The sequence below is a fragment of the Aulostomus chinensis genome, chromosome 11 (genome assembly GCF_037954235.1).
Source record: "Aulostomus chinensis isolate RoL2024-O1b breed Wild chromosome 11, RoL_Achi_v1.0, whole genome shotgun sequence".
NCBI classification, from domain to species: domain Eukaryota; kingdom Metazoa; phylum Chordata; class Actinopteri; order Syngnathiformes; family Aulostomidae; genus Aulostomus; species Aulostomus chinensis.
This window is the reverse complement of record NC_141330.1, coordinates 15,578,044-15,596,005: the sequence shown is the minus strand read 5'-3', so window position 1 is coordinate 15,596,005 and position 17,962 is coordinate 15,578,044. Positions and strand designations below refer to the sequence as shown.

The window sequence follows — 17,962 nt, the reverse complement described above, 5'->3', positions numbered from 1 at the left end:
TATTTTGTAGTCATGTCCTGTCTTCCTGTCTTCCCTCCTGTTATTACCTTATGTGTCTCACCTGGGTGATTGCACCACCTGTGTCTTGTTTCCCCTCTTGTATTTAACCTGTGTGTTTCCTCAGTTATGTGTTGGGTCAGTGTCATAATCGTAGTTGTAGTCATTGTATTTGTCATTGTCGCTGTCATTTGCTGTCGTCGTCGTCGCCGCCGTCATAGTTTGTCAAGTCAAGCCTTTTGCCTCACGTCAAGCCTCCTGCCTCACGCCACGACTCCAGCCTCACGCCACGACTACAGCTGTCAAGTCCCCCCCTCTCAATAAACCTCTTTTGTGCACCGCCCTCACTGTCTGCAATTTGGTCTCCATCGTCCTCAACTCTCAATTCCTGACACACACCTACAGTCAATTTAGAGTATCAATCAGCCTCGTCCCCTCTTGATGTCTTTGGACTGTGGGAGGAAGCTGGAGTACCAGAGAGAACCCACACAGGAACAGAGAGAACATGGAGACTCACACAGAAAGATTCTGGGCTTCAACTCATCCTGCTATGAGATGACAGTGCTGACCTTATGGAGGGTCAACTCCATCCAATTCAGATTATTTTTCTTCACTGAAAGTAAAAGGTTTTGTGTCTGGTGGTCTTGCATACGAGGCTCTGTCGCGTCTTCCAGAGAGGAGGGGATCAAACAGTTTGCGAGCAGGGTGTGATGGGTCAGCAGAGATGGTGCTACCCGTTTCCTGACTCTGGAGCAATAAAGGTCCTGGATGGAAGGCAGGTGGGGCCTGAAGATTCTCTCTGTTGACAGTATTGTTGCAGTCTGATCCTGTCCTGTTCCTGTTTTAATTTGACTGAATAAACAAAGAGGGAGGACAATAGAAAGATCAACAACACTCCTAGATTCTGTTGAGAGGTATTTACCAGCAGATAAACCAGGAGTTCCAGGTGAAGGTGACATGGAGGGGAAGTAAAAACTGTTCTAGACTGAGCTCATGTTCCACTTGGAATAATTCAGATTCTTTAAGTGCATTGGTTCACCTCTGCCTCCTTGTAGATTAACCTGTCTGGAAAATTTGTCAAAGACATTTTTTATTCTGTTGATCGTTCTCCTCTCCTTGTGCTCGCTCTCCGTCCCAGGTATTTTGTGATAGATATTGGGTATAGTCTTAGGTTTAATCTATCAGAATATACGGTAGACTGAAGTATTTCGATAAATTTAGTTCTAACCAAGGACTGATATTAATTAGTCGGGGATCTGGGGTCAGGTTTACAGGCGGAAATATCTTCTTGCTTAAGAGCAAATCATTTATTAAAGTAATTTCAAGACGTGTCTGGACGATTCTCTGCAAATTGTCCTGACATGTTTTAAATGTTGCTTTGCAGCAAGTCAGTTCTGTAAAAGAAGGCAGAGGCTGCCTGCGGTGTAAAAAGAAAAATGTTCTGAATTGCTCAATCGAGGCACACTTACAGTGAGAGAAATGAGGGGGCATAACGAGGGTACAGAGCACGGGGCTGTTCCCTGCTGCACACCACGCTGCTGATAGCACGTCAGGATCAGTAGCAGGGCTTAATATCCACTAATTGATCAAATAACAGTGACTGGTCAGCATTTTCCCCTCCATCTGCATCGAATGTTGTATCAGGTGAAGGTAAGTCGTGCGATTATTCCTGGAATGGCAACGCAACTCATATTTTGGATTCTTACCAAAGCTTTTGGTGTCTTTTCAGATGTTTCAGTGTCATCTGCTGTTTCTGCTTGTCCTGGGGATCCAGACAGCAGGTCTGCAAGGTAAAATCATTGTTTGAGCAGTTTATCGTTCAATGTCACTTGTGTTGACTCTGTTAAAGTCAGTCAGTTGTTCATCGGTTTTGTGCTATCGACTTTTTTAAAGACAAATGAACAACTTTGACGGAAAAAAAATTCACAGTTTTTGACATTGTTTACCAAATAAATGACTTTTTTCTGAAACGTTTACATGAAACACATTCGATGCAGGGACTCAGTTAAGATTGTCCCTGTTGTGCTGTTCACTTGTTTGTTCATTTCTTCGGCTCTGTTACCGGTGGAGATCTGTCAGGTAAAATGTTCACCTTCCCAGAGGAAACGGACACAGCTAACGTGAGGCTGATTCCATCAAAAGTGGAACTCAGTGCCGTGACTGTCTGTCTCAGGTAGCCTCATACTTGGAAATGTATGATGACATCTGTGACATTGCTGCCTAAAAGCTTTCATTTTATTTCCTTTCTTCTTCCTCCAGGTCCTTTACAGACCTGAGCAGAGGCCACACACTGTTCTCTCTGGCCACACCCTCTTCTTACAATGGCTTTGTGATTTACAAGAGTCCTACGATTGACGCGATTGATCTTGATATCGACAACAAAATGGTACAGTTTAGTGGTCAAGAATACAAACAAAACATGTGGCACTCTTTGTGTTCTACGTGGGACTCTGAATCTGGACTGAGCCAGCTCTGGTTAGACGGAAAGCCTTCCAGTAAGAAATATATCGGCGGTCAAAACATCCGTGAACCTTTTATTATCTTAGGCCAGGTGAGGTTTTGTTGCTCAACGTTACTGGTTTTCATATTCTGCTCATGCAGTTCTGGAAACGTATTCTTTGCTTGATTTCAACTTCTTTTTTTAATCTTTCTAGGAGCAGGATTCTCGAGGAGGAGGGTTTGACGTGAAGCAGTCGTTCATTGGCATGATAGCTGATGTCCACATGTGGGACTATGTTCTTACCCACTGTGAGATCCAGCAGTACACAAATGATCTCAGTTTTACCCCAGGAAATGCACTCAACTGGAAGGCGCTGGAGTTCCAGACCACTGGGAGAGCGCTCATAGAAGAAAAACTGAGGATTTGCTTCTGAAGTCACTCTGTGAAAAAGCTAATGTCTCATATTTCCTGATCCGAACTGGACAAACTTCCGTTTCATAGGCCGGAGGTCAATTTGACGTCAGTGAAGACAGTTTGGACTGACATCAGCACGCTTTCATGACACATCAGCCCTTTGAATGATGCTCCAAAAAAGCTCCTTTTACAGTCTTTGTTGACAATCACTCTGATCTGTTTGATTTCATGTTAAAACTACAGTACTTTATGCTTCATGTATGTGACAGTGTAGAATATGAGACATACCTAGAATCAGCCATATCTGTGGTGGATTAAATATTTTTGGGATCTATTGATGCATTAAAATGTCATGTCTGTCACTATAATCCAGTCTCAAATTCAATCTTTTTTTCTACTTTTGGATATTTATTCTGCTGCCTCTGATTTCATGCTCTTTTAAACTCATTTTTGTTCTTGTTTACATTTACATGCTCACTCCAAATTAATTTGTAGAGGAGAGAAACATTGCCTACATGAGTAGTCCAGCAGTTTGGCAACGACTGTTGGCTTGTTCACTTTGCTGAGATGAGCCTATCAAGACCACCTTCACATTTAGCAAGCAACTGGTTAGCCCTCACTGAACAGCACAGAAAAAAACACCTTTGTAGGTACCGCAACAGACAAAAAGTTTGAGAGTTTGGATCAAATTCTTAAAAGTAAATGTATACAACTAGGCTCACTTTTATTCTACTCAATTAAAAGTCCTATTGCTTTGATTGAACTTACTTACAAGTGAAATTATAAGTCAGATCAAAGTTAAAAGTAGCTTGTTTGAAAGATATTCAAAGTGAAATTTAGTTACTGTTTTAAATATCAAAGGGGGTCTGTTGTTTAAAAAAGGACAGGGGGACATAAATCTAAAACTAGTTGTTTCATATCAAAGGAAAATCTTTACAAATTACAGAACAATAACAAAATAATACATGTTGACACGTAATATTTAAAACCCAGATGGAGGGATTATGGGTCGGTGCTGTTGCTATCAAGTTGTTAGTAGTGCAGATTTCCATCAGAAGGTGGTGATATAGGCAGCAGGGAATAAACAAATCCTGTGTGTGTGTGTGTATGTGTGTGTGTGTGTGTGTGTGTGTGTGTGTGTGTGTGTTTGTGTGTGTGTGGGTCCATCATGACCTCACTTGCTTCTCTATACTTCTCAGCTTTCTTCCCCTTTTATAAATAAAATAACACGTCGGAGGCACATCATCTTCCTCTTTTCCTTCATTGTTACACAGAAATCACACATCCTCCAAAAAATGACTTGGAGCAGATGAGTGATGTCATGACCACTTGAAGCAATGATAAAAACTTTCAGAGCATCAAGTAAATGTCCAAAGATGAAATGTGCCAAGACTCATACAGAAAATTCAAAATCAGTTCCATGAAAAACTTAAAAAGGCAAAGAGGTTGCTGTCATTTTCTCCATTGTTAAAAAGGGTTTTCTCTTCTTTTGAGGTTTCCCATTCCTTCTGCAGTACAAACTTAAGGCAGTGAGACAAACACAGTACCTGAGAACGGCATCTAAATTATCATCAGTGGTGGAGGAAGTACTCACGAGCCTTTGTTAGACTACAAACACCCAGATAAAATCAGATGTCTCCCATCTAAATGCTGCATCAGTAAAAGCAGAGAAGTACGTGAGTAAAAGTTCTCATTCTGCATGATATTTGTGTATTTCAGTGCTTGGTAAAGTTCAGTCCTTGATCCACTGACCTCTTTCAAGGTCTGCGATGCATAGCAGCCCATTCAACACAAATAATATTCTGATTTTTGCATCTTGCTCCTCCCACAGCTTTGAGAAACCCCAGAGATATCAATAATGTCTTGATTGGGACAAGAGTGCTGTTCCTTTTGGTGGCAAATCATCTTGAACTTGTTTGAGAAATGGAAATTATTTTTTCATTATTCAGTAAAAATGCAGCTCCACTGTTAAATTAAATTTGTAACATGGATGTCTTACCAGGTCCAACAAGGTGGTGATGATGAATATATGTCAGCTAAGCTAACTAGCTATTTAGCTAAGCTAGCTAAAGAAAAAGCATGATGTTTGCCATGTCAATATTTAGAGGTAATATCTGGAGGCTGTTTTCATTTAGATAACCTGACCAACATGGTGTGCTCCTTCCTGTACTATTGATGGTTCTACTAAGAAGTGCCTGATAGAAACCATCTAGTCATTATACTGGGGAAATCAAGACCAACCAGGAGATCATTTGGATCAAGAGGTTCACGCTTATGTTTCAAAACTTGATTTGAAGTTGATGTTTTTAATATTTGCAGAAAAAACTTTTTGACAACACAACTCTGATACACCACATGAACACATTCAGTACAGGTCCTTATTTTTTATTATAATTCCATTCTCTCAGTGTTGCCCAGCTAATCCTCATCCAGTGCCACCCCAGGTCATCCTAGTTGGAGCTTGGCGGGGCCAAAGTGGTCCAGGTCCTCACAGGTCTGAAGCCACTTCTGGACATTCATGGGTGCAGCGGAGGTCAGGCCACTTTGCAGTATGACACAGTAGCATGCGATGTCTGCAAGTGAGAAATCCTGGCCTGCAATCCAGGGGCTGCAGCCAAGCGAGGAGTTGAAGGAGTGCAGCACGGCAGCTTGTTGCTCTGGACTGCCCTCTCTGAGCTGGTGGAAGGCGGTGTCCACCATGAAGTCCACCAGTGTGGCAAAAGCAGGCTCACTGGGGTACGTGGCCAGCAGTTTGTACAGGAAACGTGCCACATTTCCCTCTCCCTCGATGGGACACATGTCCTTTACTCTCATCTGTGCTTTTGGGACGTCCTTCCAAATAAGAGTGAACCCCAATTCAAATAGCTGTCGGTTATGGCTATCCGGATGGCGCGGGCCAAGGCAGGACATGAGCTGTGGGGGCACATTCCTGATTGACGAGTGGGCGTGAACATTGGACAGCACCCGGTAGCGCTGGCACAGCATGCTGTGGAGCACAAGAAGGGTCTTGGGTGGCTGTGCTGGGTTCACATTAATTACAATGTCTGTGAGAACTCCACGGTTCTTGCCCAGCACCGCTTCCAGGCTGAGCGGTTCTTTCAAGGTTGAGCTGGGTTGAACGTTGAGGGTGGAGAGGCTGCTGCTGTCCGGCAGGTCCACATCAACATCTGGCACGTCTGACTCAGCAGGAAGAATGAGGTTGTCCTCCTCCAGGAAGCTTCTCTGCTCTCCTCCAATCATGAGAACCTGTTTTCAACCCCCCAAAAAAAGTGAAATTCAGTGGTGAGATGATGAACATGAGATCAAGAAACAGTGGGTAAGGAGAGAGCAATGAGAGCAGCAGCGCTTCCATAAATCACTGAGAATGTCGGGTGGAGGACGGATGAAAAAGAGAAATGCAAGAAGACAAAGTTAGGAGGTGGGAACAAATTCTAAAATCAGGATCTTGTCAACAACTGTGACTTACCTCATCGTCATCAGAGCCATTTGCCTGAACACAGAGGGAGGCACAGCAGAGGAACCGACGAGCTACGTCCATCAGTCCACCAACCACACTGTTCCAAGTGAAGGTGGACATCTTTGTGCAGGCCAAACAATCAAATGTTGCTGTCAGTAAAGTTCCAAAAAGTTGTTTATCTGCAGTGGTAACAAGAGCTTGTACAAATGTGCCCTTATAGTTCCCTGACGAATGCTCCCCTTTGATGTCACAAAGAATGTCAGAATTTGATCTTGCTGGTTTTCATCTCAGGCTGATCTCAGAATTGAGGCTCTTTGATGTGTCAGAATGACTACAGAGCAACATCAAAGCAGGACATTTGCTAGCGAACCACAGCAGCAGTGCTGGACTTCATCTACTACACAGTAACACCATACATTGATGATGACCAGTCAAACTCTCACCTGTGCACTGGTAACGTAACACCTGTCAGATGGAGGGATTTTCTTGCTCATGATGACAAACTGTTAGACATTTGTGAACAATATTTTTGGGAATAAACATTTTTCAATGTAAGAAGGCAGGTCTTGACTACGGGGAAGTGAATTTGATCATATTATTCCAATCTTGTCCCTCCATCCATCCATTTTCTTCCACTTATCCTGTTAAGGGTCGTGGGGGGGCTGGAGCCTATCCCAGCAGCCTTCGGTGAGAGGCAGGGTTCACCCTGGACAGGTTTCCAGTCCATCACAGGACCAACACATAGAGACAGAACACCATTCATAATCACAGTCACACCTACGGTCAATTTAGAATATCAATCAGCCTCGTCCCCTCTTGATGTCTTTGGACTGTGGGAGGAAGCTGGAGTACCAGAGAGAACCCACACAGGAACAGAGAGAACATAAAGGCTCCACACAGAAAGATTCTGGGCTTCAACTCATCCTGAGGTGACAGTGCTGACCTTATGGAGGGTCAACTCCATCCAGTTCAGATTATTTTTCTTCACTGAAAGTAAAAGGTTTTGTGTCTGGTGGTCTTGCATACGAGGCTCTGTCACGTCTTCCAGAGAGGAGGGGATCAAACAGTTTGCGAGCAGGGTGTGATGGGTCAGCAGAGATGGTGCAACCCGTTTCCTGACTCTGGAGCAATAAAGGTCCTGGATGGAAGGCAGGTGGGGCCTGAAGATTCTCTCTGTTGACAGGATTGTTGCAGTCTGATCCTGTCCTGTTCCTGTTTTAATTTGACTGAATAAACAAAGAGGGAGGACAATAGAAAGATCAACAACACTCCTAGATTCTGTTGAGAGGTATTTACCAGCAGATAAACCAGGAGTTCCAGGTGAAGGTGACATGGAGGGGAAGTAAAAACTGTTCTAGACTGAGCTCATGTTCCACTTGGAATAATTCAGATTCTTTAAGTGCATTGGTTCACCTCTGCCTCCTTGTAGATCAACCTGTCTGGAAAATTTGTCAAAGACATTTTTTTATTCTGTTGATCGTTCTCCTCTCCTTGTGCTCGCTCTCCGGGGTTCTGTCCTAACAGCTGTTCTCCAGTATCCAGATGATCTCTCCATGCATTCTATATTACATCTGGATGGAGAATTGACTTACTGGATCGTGGGACGTGGATACTCTTTAAGACACACTGGTTGTACCGGCCATGATCTTGATTAGTGTTGTACAAAACTTCTGTGTTGGCCAGTTGGACGAGTGCTTTACATGGATCTCCACATGGACTTGGGACACTCAAAGACTCAGACTTTAGAAGGAGTACAACTGTAGCCTCTTACCTGTTGTAGAAGTCAAAGTTAAGTCCTGGGAGAACTGTCTCAGTGCTTTCTCCCTGGTGGTTGTATTCCATGCAGTTCTCGTTTTTGAGAGCTGGTGCATTCCAGGTAAGTATCCGCAGCGCTGCTCAACAATGTTGGCCTACTGTGCCAAAATTAAGCATGTTGTGATTCCCCGTACGGTGTGTGACACACGGTGGTGTGTTAATGTGACCCAGGGAGGTTGGGCTCCAGCTGGTTTTGGCTGGTCTGTTCCCCCAGTCAAAACACGTTGTATACGCTTAATATTTTTGTTCCATGCCTCGTCCAAGTTTGTAATTTTGTAGATACTTTGTCTTGTCAGTTTTTAGTCCATGCCATGCTCCTTACCTGACGTGACATTGAGTGTCTTTATTACTTTGTCTCGTCAGGTTTCCTCTTTTTGGTGACTGGGAGTTTTTGTACTTTAGGCTTTTTCCCTCATAAGAGTGTTTTTTTACTTCTAGTTTGGTAATAAACTTTGTTCATTTTGCACCTTGCATGGGAGTCATGCGTTTGGGTTCTCATCCAAGCTCAAGTCATGGCAGAAATCACACATCCTCCAAAAAATGACTTGGAGCAGATGAGTGATGTCATGACCACGTGAAACAAGGATAAAAACTTTCAGAGCATCAAGTAAATGTCCAAAGATGAAATGTGCCAAGACTCATACAGAAAATTCAAAATCAGTTCCATGAAAAACTTAAACAGGCAAAGATGTTGCTGTCATTTTCTCCATAGTTAAAAAGGGTTTTCTCTTCTTTTGAGGTTTCCCATTCCTTCTGCAGTACAAACTTAAGGCAGTGAGACAAACACAGTACCTGAGAACGGCATCTAAATTATCATCAGTGGTGGAGGAAGTACTCACGAGCCTTTCAGTTGGACTACAAACAACCAGATAAAATCAGATGTCTCCCATCTAAATGCTGCATCAGTAAAAGCAGAGAAGTACGTGAGTAAAAGTTCTCATTCTGCATGATATTTGTGTATTTCAGTGCTTGGTAAAGTTCAGTCCTTGATCCACTGACCTCTTTCAAGGTCTGCGATGCATAGCAGCCCATTCAACACAAATAATATTCTGATTTTTGCATCTTGCTCCTCCCACAGCTTTGAGAAACCCCAGAGATATCAATAATGTCTTGATTGGGACAAGAGTGCTGTTCCTTTTGGTGGCAAATCATCTTGAACTTGTTTGAGAAATGGAAATTATCTTTTCATTGTTCAGTAAAAATGCAGCTCCACTGTTAAATTAAATTTGTAATATGGATGTCTTACCAGGTCCAACAAGGTGGTGATGATGAATATATGTCAGCTAAGCTAACTAGCTATTTAGCTAAGCTAGCTAAAGAAAAAGCATGATGTTTGCCATGTCAATATTTAGAGGTAATATCTGGAGGCTGTTTTCATTTAGATAACCTGACCAACATGGTGTGCTCCTTCCTGTACTATTGATGGTTCTACTAAGAAGTGCCTGATAGAAACCATCTAGTCATTATACTGGGGAAATCAAGACCAACCAGGAGATCATTTGGATCAAGAGGTTCACGCTTATGTTTCAAAACTTGATTTGAAGTTGATGTTTTTAATATTTGCAGAAAAACTTTTCGACAACACAACTCTGATACACCACATGAACACATTCAGTACAGGTCCTTATTTTTTATTATAATTCCATTCTCTCAGTGTTGCCCAGCTAATCCTCGTCCAGTGCCACCCCAGGTCATCCTAGTTGGAGCTTGGCGGGGCCAAAGTGGTCCAGGTCCTCACAGGTCTGAAGCCACTTCTGGACATTCATGGGTGCAGCGGAGGTCAGGCCACTTTGCAGTATGACACAGTAGCATGCGATGTCTGCAAGTGAGAAATCCTGGCCTGCAATCCAGGGGCTGCAGCCAAGCGAGGAGTTGAAGGAGTGCAGCACGGCAGCTTGTTGCTCTGGACTGCCCTCTCTGAGCTGGTGGAAGGCGGTGTCCACCATGAAGTCCACCAGTGTGGCAAAAGCAGGCTCACTGGGGTACGTGGCCAGCAGTTTGTACAGGAAACGTGCCACATTTCCCTCTCCCTCGATGGGGCACATGTCCTTTACTCTCATCTGTGCTTTTGGGACGTCCTTCCAAATAAGAGTGAACCCCAATTCAAACAGCTGTCGGTTATGGCTATCCGGATGGCGCGGGCCAAGGCAGGACATGAGCTGTGGGGGCACATTCCTGATTGACGAGTGGGCGTGAACATTGGACAGCACCCGGTAGCGCTGGCACAGCATGCTGTGGAGCACAAGAAGGGTCTTGGGTGGCTGTGCTGGGTTCACATTAATTACAATGTCTGTGAGAACTCCACGGTTCTTGCCCAGCACCGCTTCCAGGCTGAGCGGTTCTTTCAAGGTTGAGCTGGGTTGAACGTTGAGGGTGGAGAGGCTGCTGCTGTCCGGCAGGTCCACATCAACATCTGGCACGTCTGACTCAGCAGGAAGAATGAGGTTGTCCTCCTCCAGGAAGCTTCTCTGCTCTCCTCCAATCATGAGAACCTGTTTTCAACCCCCCAAAAAAAGTGAAATTCAGTGGTGAGATGATGAACATGAGATCAAGAAACAGTGGGTAAGGAGAGAGCAATGACAGCAGCAGCGCTTCCATAAATCACTGACAATGTCGGGTGGAGGACGGATGAAAAAGAGAAATGCAAAAAGACAAAGTTAGGAGGTGGGAACAAAGTCTAAAATCAGGATCTTGTCAAAAACTGTGACTTACCTCATCGTCATCAGAGCCATTTGCCTGAACACAGAGGGAGGCACAGCAGAGGAACCGACGAGCTACGTCCATCAGTCCACCAACCACACTGTTCCAAGTGAAGGTGGACATCTTTGTGCAGTCCAAACAATCAAATGTTGCTGTCAGTAAAGTTCCAAAAAGTTGTTTATCTGCAATGGTAACAAGAGCTTGTACAAATGTGCCCTTATAGTTCCCTGACGAATGCTCCCCTTTGATGCCACAAAGAATGTCAGAATTTGATCTTGCTGGTTTTCATCTCAGGCTGATCTCAGAATTGAGGCTCTTTGATGTGTCAGAATGACTAAAGAGCAACATCAAAGCAGGACATTTGCTCGCGAACCACAGCAGCAGTGCTGGACTTCATCTACTACACAGTAACACCATACATTGATGATGACCAGTCAAACTCTCACCTGTGCACTGGTAACATCACACCTGTCAGATGGAGGGATTTTCTTGCTCATGATGACAAACTGTTAAACATTTGTGAACAATATTTTTGGGAATATACATTTTTCAATGTAACAAGGCAGGTCTTGACTACGGGGAAGTGAATTTGATCATATTATTCCAATCTTGTCCCTCCATCCATCCATTTTCTTCCACTTATCCTGTTAAGGGTCGTGGGGGGGCTGGAGCCTATCCCAGCAGCCTTCGGTGAGAGGCAGGGTTCACCCTGGACAGGTTTCCAGTCCATCACAGGACCAACACATAGAGACAGAACACCATTCACAATCACAGTCACACCTACGGTCAATTTAGAATATCAATCAGCCTCGTCCCCTCTTGATGTCTTTGGACTGTGGGAGAAGCTGGAGTACCAGAGAGAACCCACACAGGAACAGAGAGAACATGCAGGCTCCACACAGAAAAATGCTGCGCTTCAACTCATCCTGAGGTGACAGTGCTGACCTTATGGAGGGTCAACTCCATCCATCCATCCATCCATCCATCGTCATCTTCCGCTTATTCCTACACATTAAGGGTCGCGGGGGGGCTGGAGCCGATCCCAGCGTCAGCGGGTGAGAGGCGGGGTTCACCCTGGACAGGTCACCAGTCCATCACAGGACCAACACATAGAGACAGACAACCATTCACACTCACAGTCACACTGTCACGATCCCTGTCTTGTGTTTCCTGTTTTATTTTGTGGTCATGTCCTGTCTTCCTGTCTTCCCTCCTGTGATTACCTTATGTGTCTCACCTGGGTGATTGCACCACCTGTGTCTTGTTTCCCCTCTTGTATTTAACCTGTGTGTTTCCTCAGTTACGTGTTGGGTCAGTGTCATAATCGTAGTTTTAGTCATTGTATTTGTCATTGTCGCTGTCATTTGCTGTCGTCGTCGCCGTCATAGTTTGTCAAGTCAAGCCTTTTGCCTCACATCAAGCCTCCTGACTCACACCATGACTCCAGCCTCCCGCCACGTCTACAGCTGTCAAGTCCCCCCCTCTCAATAAACCTCTTTTGTGCACCGCCCTCACTATCTGCAATTTGGTCTCCATCGTCCTCAACTCTCAATTCCTGACACACACCTACAGTCAATTTAGAGTATCAATCAGCCTTGTCCCCTCTTGATGTCTTTGGACTGTGGGAGGAAGCTGGAGTACCAGAGAGAACCCACACAGGAACAGGGAGAACATGGAGACTCACACAGAAAGATTCTGGGCTTCAACTCATCCTGCCATGAGGTGACAGTGCTGCCCTTATGGAGGGTCAACTCCATCCAATTCAAATTGTTTCTCTTCACTGAGAGTAAAAGTTTTTGTGTCTGGTGGTCTTGCATACGGGGCTCTGTCGCGTCTTCCAGAGAGGAGGGGATCAGTTTGTGAGCAGGGTGTGATGGGTCAGCAGAGATGGTGCTGCCCGTTTCCTGACTCTGGAGCAATAAAGGTCCTGGATGGAAGGCAGGTGGGGCCTGAAGATTCTCTATGTTGACAGGATTGTTGCAGTCTGATCCTGTCCTGTTCCTGTTTTAATTTGACTGAATAAACAAAGAGGGAGGACAATAGAAAGATCAACAACAGTCCTAGATTCTGTTGAGAGGTATTTACCAGCAGATAAACCAGGAGTTCCAGGTGAAGGTGACATGGAGGGGAAGTAAAAACTGTTCTAGACTGAGCTCATGTTCCACTTGGAATAATTCCAATTCTTTAAGTGCATTGGTTCACCTCTGCCTCCTTGTAGATTAACCTGTCTGGAAAATTTGTCAAAGACATTTTTTATCCTGTTGATCGTTCTCCTCTCCTTGTGCTCGCTCTCCGGGGTTCTGTCCTAACAGCTGTTCTCCAGTATCCAGATGATCTCTCCATGCATTCTATATTACATCTGGATGGAGAATTGACTTACTGGATCGTGGGACGTGGATACTCTTTAAGACACACTGGTTGTACCGGCCATGATCTTGATTAGTGTTGTACAAAACATCTGTGTTGGCCAGTTGGACGAGTGCTTTACATGGATCTCCACATGGACTTGGGACACTCAAAGACTCAGACTTTAGAAGGAGTACAACTGTAGCCTCTTACCTGTTGTAGAAGTCAAAGTTAAGTCCTGGGAGAACTGTCTCAGTGCTTTCTCCCTGGTGGTTGTATTCCATGCAGTTCTCGTTTTTGAGAGCTGGTGCATTCCAGGTAAGTATCCGCAGCGCTGCTCAACAATGTTGGCCTACTGTGCCAAAATTAAGCATGTTGTGATTCCCCGTACGGTGTGTGACACACGGTGGTGTGTTAATGTGACCCAGGGAGGTTGGGCTCCAGCTGGTTTTGGCTGGTCTGTTCCCCCAGTCAAAACACGTTGTATACGCTTAATATTTTTGTTCCATGCCTCGTCCAAGTTTGTAATTTTGTAAATACTTTGTCTTGTCAGTTTTTAGTCCATGCCATGCTCCTTACCTGACGTGACATTGAGTGTCTTTATTACTTTGTCTCGTCAGGTTTCCTCTTTTTGGTGACTGGGAGTTTTTGTACTTTAGGCTTTTTCCCTCATAAGAGTGTTTTTTTACTTCTAGTTTGGTAATAAACTTTGTTCATTTTGCACCTTGCATGGGAGTCATGCGTTTGGGTTCTCATCCAAGCTCAAGTCATGGCAGAAATCACACATCCTCCAAAAAATGACTTGGAGCAGATGAGTGATGTCATGACCACGTGAAACAAGGATAAAAACTTTCAGAGCATCAAGTAAATGTCCAAAGATGAAATGTGCCAAGACTCATACAGAAAATTCAAAATCGGTTCCATGAAAAACTTAAACAGGCAAAGAGGTTGCTGTCATTTTCTCCATTGTTAAAAAGGGTTTTCTCTTCTTTTGAGGTTTCCCATTCCTTCTGCAGTACAAACTTAAGGCAGTGAGACAAACACAGTACCTGAGAACGTCATCTAAATTATCATCAGTGGTGGAGGAAGTACTCACGAGCCTTTCAGTTGGACTACAAACACCCAGATAAAATCAGATGTCTCCCATCTAAATGCTGCATCAGTAAAAGCAGAGAAGTACGTGAGTAAAAGTTCTCATTCTGCATGATATTTGTGTATTTCAGTGCTTGGTAAAGTTCAGTCCTTGATCCACTGACCTCTTTCAAGGTCTGCGATGCATAGCAGCCCATTCAACACAAATAATATTCTGATTTTTGCATCTTGCTCCTCCCACAGCTTTGAGAAACCCCAGAGATATCAATAATGTCTTGATTGGGACAAGAGTGCTGTTCCTTTTGGTGGCAAATCATCTTGAACTTGTTTGAGAAATGGAAATTATTTTTTCATTGTTCAGTAAAAATGCAGCTCCACTGTTAAATTAAATTTGTAACATGGATGTCTTACCAGGTCCAACAAGGTGGTGATGATGAATATATGTCAGCTAAGCTAACTAGCTATTTAGCTAAGCTAGCTAAAGAAAAAGCATGATGTTTGCCATGTCAATATTTAGAGGTAATTTCTGGACACTGTTTTCATTTAGATAACCTGACCAACATGGTGTGCTCCTTCCTGTACTATTGATGGTTCTACTAAGAAGTGCCTGATAGAAACCATCTAGTCATTATACTGGGGAAATCAAGACCAACCAGGAGATCATTTGGATCAAGAGGTTCACGCTTATGTTTCAAAACTTGATTTAAAGTTGATGTTTTTAATATTTGCAGAAAAAACTTTTTGACAACACAACTCTGATACACCACATGAACACATTCAGTACAGGTCCTTATTTTTTATTATAATTCCATTCTCTCAGTGTTGCCCAGCTAATCCTCATCCAGTGCCACCCCAGGTCATCCTAGTTGGAGCTTGGCGGGGCCAAAGTGGTCCAGGTCCTCACAGGTCTGAAGCCACTTCTGGACATTCATGGGTGCAGCGGAGGTCAGGCCACTTTGCAGTATGACACAGTAGCATGCGATGTCTGCAAGTGAGAAATCCTGGCCTGCAATCCAGGGGCTGCAGCCAAGCGAGGAGTTGAAGGAGTGCAGCACGGCAGCTTGTTGCTCTGGACTGCCCTCTCTGAGCTGGTGGAAGGCGGTGTCCACCATGAAGTCCACCAGTGTGGCAAAAGCAGGCTCACTGGGGTACGTGGCCAGCAGTTTGTACAGGAAACGTGCCACATTTCCCTCTCCCTCGATGGGGCACATGTCCTTTACTCTCATCTGTGCTTTTGGGACATCCTTCCAAATAAGAGTGAACCCCAATTCAAATAGCTGTCGGTTATGGCTATCCGGATGGCGCGGGCCAAGGCAGGACATGAGCTGTGGGGGCACATTCCTGATTGACGAGTGGGCGTGAACATTGGACAGCACCCGGTAGCGCTGGCACAGCATGCTGTGGAGCACAAGAAGGGTCTTGGGTGGCTGTGCTGGGTTCACATTAATTACAATGTCTGTGAGAACTCCACGGTTCTTGCCCAGCACCGCTTCCAGGCTGAGCGGTTCTTTCAAGGTTGAGCTGGGTTGAACGTTGAGGGTGGAGAGGCTGCTGCTGTCCGGCAGGTCCACATCAACATCTGGCATGTCTGACTCAGCAGGAAGAATGAGGTTGTCCTCCTCCAGGAAGCTTCTCTGCTCTCCTCCAATCATGAGAACCTGTTTTCAACCCCCAAAAAACAGTGAAATTCAGTGGTGAGATGATGAACATGAGATCAAGAAACAGTGGGTAAGGAGAGAGCAATGAGAGCAGCAGCGCTTCCATAAATCACTGAGAATGTCGGGTGGAGGACGGATGAAAAAGAGAAATGCAAGAAGACAAAGTTAGGAGGTGGGAACAAAGTCTAAAATCAGGATCTTGTCAACAACTGTGACTTACCTCATCGTCATCAGAGCCATTTGCCTGAACACAGAGGGAGGCACAGCAGAGGAACCGACGAGCTACGTCCATCAGTCCACCAACCACACTGTTCCAAGTGAAGGTGGACATCTTTGTGCAGGCCAAACAATCAAATGTTGCTGTCAGTAAAGTTCCAAAAAGTTGTTTATCTGCAGTGGTAACAAGAGCTTGTACAAATGTGCCCTTATAGTCCCCTGACTAATGCTCCCCTTTGATGTCACAAAGAATGTCAGAATTTGATCTTGCTGGTTTTCATCTCAGGCTGATCTCAGAATTGAGGCTCTTTGATGTGTCAGAATGACTACAGAGCAACATCAAAGCAGGACATTTGCTAGCGAACCACAGCAGCAGTGCTGGACTTCATCTACTACACAGTAACACCATACATTGATGATGACCAGTCAAACTCTCACCTGTGCACTGGTAACGTCACACCTGTCAGATGGAGGGATTTTCTTGCTCATGATGACAAACTGTTAGACATTTGTGAACAATATTTGTGGGAATAAATATTTTTCATTGTAAGAAGGCAGGTCTTGACTACGGGGAAGTGAATTTGATCATATTATTCCTATCTTGTCCATCCATCCATTCTCTACCTCTTATCCTTCAAGGGTCACGGGGGGGGGGGGGGGTCTGGAGCCTATCCCAGCAGCCTTCAGGTGAGAGGCGGGGTTCACCCTGGACAGGTCACCAGTCCATCACAGGACCAACACATAGAGACAGACAACCATTCACGCTCTCAGTCACACCTACGGTCAATTTAGAGTATCAATCAGCCTCGTCCCCTCTTGATGTCTTTGGACTGTGGGAGGAAGCTGGAGTACCAGAGAGAACCCACACAGGAACAGGGAGAACATGCAGACTCACACAGAGATCCTGGGCTTCAATTCATCCTGCTATGAGGTGACAGTGCTGACCTTATGGAGGGTCAACTCCATCCAATTCAGATAATTTTTCTTTACTGAGAGTAAAGAAAAAACACCTGTGTAGGATGCTGGTTGTTCTTTTTTACCACAAAAGACAAAAAGATTGAGAGTCTGGGTAAAATTCTTAAAAGTCAGGTCCTTTTGACAAATAAAAAAACTGTAAATAGGCCAGAATGCATGTACCTCATGTCACATGCTATGTAATGTATATATGCAGTCTACAACTTTTAACAGTTTTTACAAATCACACTTTAGTAGTGCAGATTACCATCAGAAGGTGGTGATACAGACAGCAAAAAATAAAAAATCTTCTGTGTGTTTGTGTGTTTGTGTTTGTGTGTGTGTGTGTGTGTGTGTGTGTGTGTGTCCATCATGACCTCACTTGCTTCTCTATCCTTCTCAGCTCTCTTCTCCTTTTTATAAATAAAATAACACGTCAGAGGCACATCATCTTCCTCTTTTCCTTCATTGTTACACAGAAATCACACATCCTCCAAAAAATGACTTGGAGCAGATGAGTGATGTCATGACCACGTGAAGCAATGCTAAAAAGTTACAGAGCATCAAGTAAATGTCCAAAGATGAAATGTGCCAAGACTCATACAGAAAATTCAAAAGTTACTTTGAGTGGCAAATCAAGTAACCATAGTGACATAATTCCCCAAAAGCTGTGAAAAAAATCACATCTTGAACTTGTTTGAGAAATGTTAATATTTTTTCATTATTCAGTAAATACAGTTCCACTGTTAATTTATATGTGTAACATGGATGTCTTACCAGGGTCCAACAAGGTGGACTTTATATTGTCAACGGAATGGTACAATATGGCATCTCTTAAGATTCTCATTAGGAGTCACTCATTAATGTTTCCTG

The 17,962-nt window shown here is 44.2% G+C and overlaps 4 protein-coding genes across 4 annotated transcripts; 1 reads left to right on the top strand and 3 right to left on the bottom strand.

The window, feature by feature from the left end:
* The first annotated feature begins 1,480 nt into the window (after positions 1-1,480).
* On the top strand, positions 1,481-3,206 carry LOC147253605 (mucosal pentraxin-like). Its single transcript, XM_086217307.1, has 5 exons — positions 1,481-1,647; positions 1,727-1,787; positions 2,068-2,170; positions 2,257-2,548; positions 2,652-3,206. The coding sequence occupies exons 1-5, from the start codon at positions 1,630-1,632 to the stop codon at positions 2,868-2,870; spliced, it is 693 nt and encodes a 230-aa protein (XP_086073433.1). The 5' UTR covers positions 1,481-1,629; the 3' UTR covers positions 2,871-3,206.
* A 2,014-nt stretch (positions 3,207-5,220) lies between these two features.
* On the bottom strand, positions 5,221-6,516 carry LOC147253604 (aminoacyl tRNA synthase complex-interacting multifunctional protein 2-like). The gene is made up of 2 exons (XM_086217306.1): positions 6,318-6,516; positions 5,221-6,097 (listed from the first exon to the last, which is right to left on the bottom strand). The coding sequence occupies exons 1-2, from the start codon at positions 6,426-6,428 to the stop codon at positions 5,297-5,299; spliced, it is 912 nt and encodes a 303-aa protein (XP_086073432.1). The 5' UTR covers positions 6,429-6,516; the 3' UTR covers positions 5,221-5,296.
* A 3,190-nt stretch (positions 6,517-9,706) lies between these two features.
* On the bottom strand, positions 9,707-11,028 carry LOC147253603 (aminoacyl tRNA synthase complex-interacting multifunctional protein 2-like). Its single transcript, XM_086217305.1, has 2 exons — positions 10,836-11,028; positions 9,707-10,615 (listed from the first exon to the last, which is right to left on the bottom strand). Exons 1-2 carry the CDS (start codon positions 10,944-10,946, stop codon positions 9,815-9,817), a joined length of 912 nt encoding a protein of 303 aa, XP_086073431.1. The 5' UTR covers positions 10,947-11,028; the 3' UTR covers positions 9,707-9,814.
* Positions 11,029-15,042: 4,014 nt separating this feature from the next.
* On the bottom strand, positions 15,043-16,363 carry LOC147253602 (aminoacyl tRNA synthase complex-interacting multifunctional protein 2-like). Its single transcript, XM_086217304.1, has 2 exons — positions 16,140-16,363; positions 15,043-15,919 (listed from the first exon to the last, which is right to left on the bottom strand). Exons 1-2 carry the CDS (start codon positions 16,248-16,250, stop codon positions 15,119-15,121), a joined length of 912 nt encoding a protein of 303 aa, XP_086073430.1. The 5' UTR covers positions 16,251-16,363; the 3' UTR covers positions 15,043-15,118.
* Positions 16,364-17,962: the final 1,599 nt, after the last annotated feature.

Excerpts from the sequence above, each read along its gene's own strand:
- LOC147253605 (XM_086217307.1), top strand. Across the intron at positions 2,171-2,256 it reads GCCGTGACTGTCTGTCTCAG|GTCCTTTACAGACCTGAGCA; the intron begins GTAGCCTCATAC and ends TTCTTCCTCCAG. Across the intron at positions 2,549-2,651 it reads CTTTTATTATCTTAGGCCAG|GAGCAGGATTCTCGAGGAGG; the intron begins GTGAGGTTTTGT and ends TAATCTTTCTAG.
- LOC147253604 (XM_086217306.1), bottom strand. The coding sequence starts at position 6,428 with ATGTCCACCTTCACTTGGAACAGTGTGGTTGGTGGACTGATGGACGTA. Across the intron at positions 6,098-6,317 it reads ATGGCTCTGATGACGATGAG|GTTCTCATGATTGGAGGAGA; the intron begins GTAAGTCACAGT and ends GGTTGAAAACAG.
- LOC147253603 (XM_086217305.1), bottom strand. The coding sequence starts at position 10,946 with ATGTCCACCTTCACTTGGAACAGTGTGGTTGGTGGACTGATGGACGTA. Across the intron at positions 10,616-10,835 it reads ATGGCTCTGATGACGATGAG|GTTCTCATGATTGGAGGAGA; the intron begins GTAAGTCACAGT and ends GGTTGAAAACAG.
- LOC147253602 (XM_086217304.1), bottom strand. The coding sequence starts at position 16,250 with ATGTCCACCTTCACTTGGAACAGTGTGGTTGGTGGACTGATGGACGTA. Across the intron at positions 15,920-16,139 it reads ATGGCTCTGATGACGATGAG|GTTCTCATGATTGGAGGAGA; the intron begins GTAAGTCACAGT and ends GGTTGAAAACAG.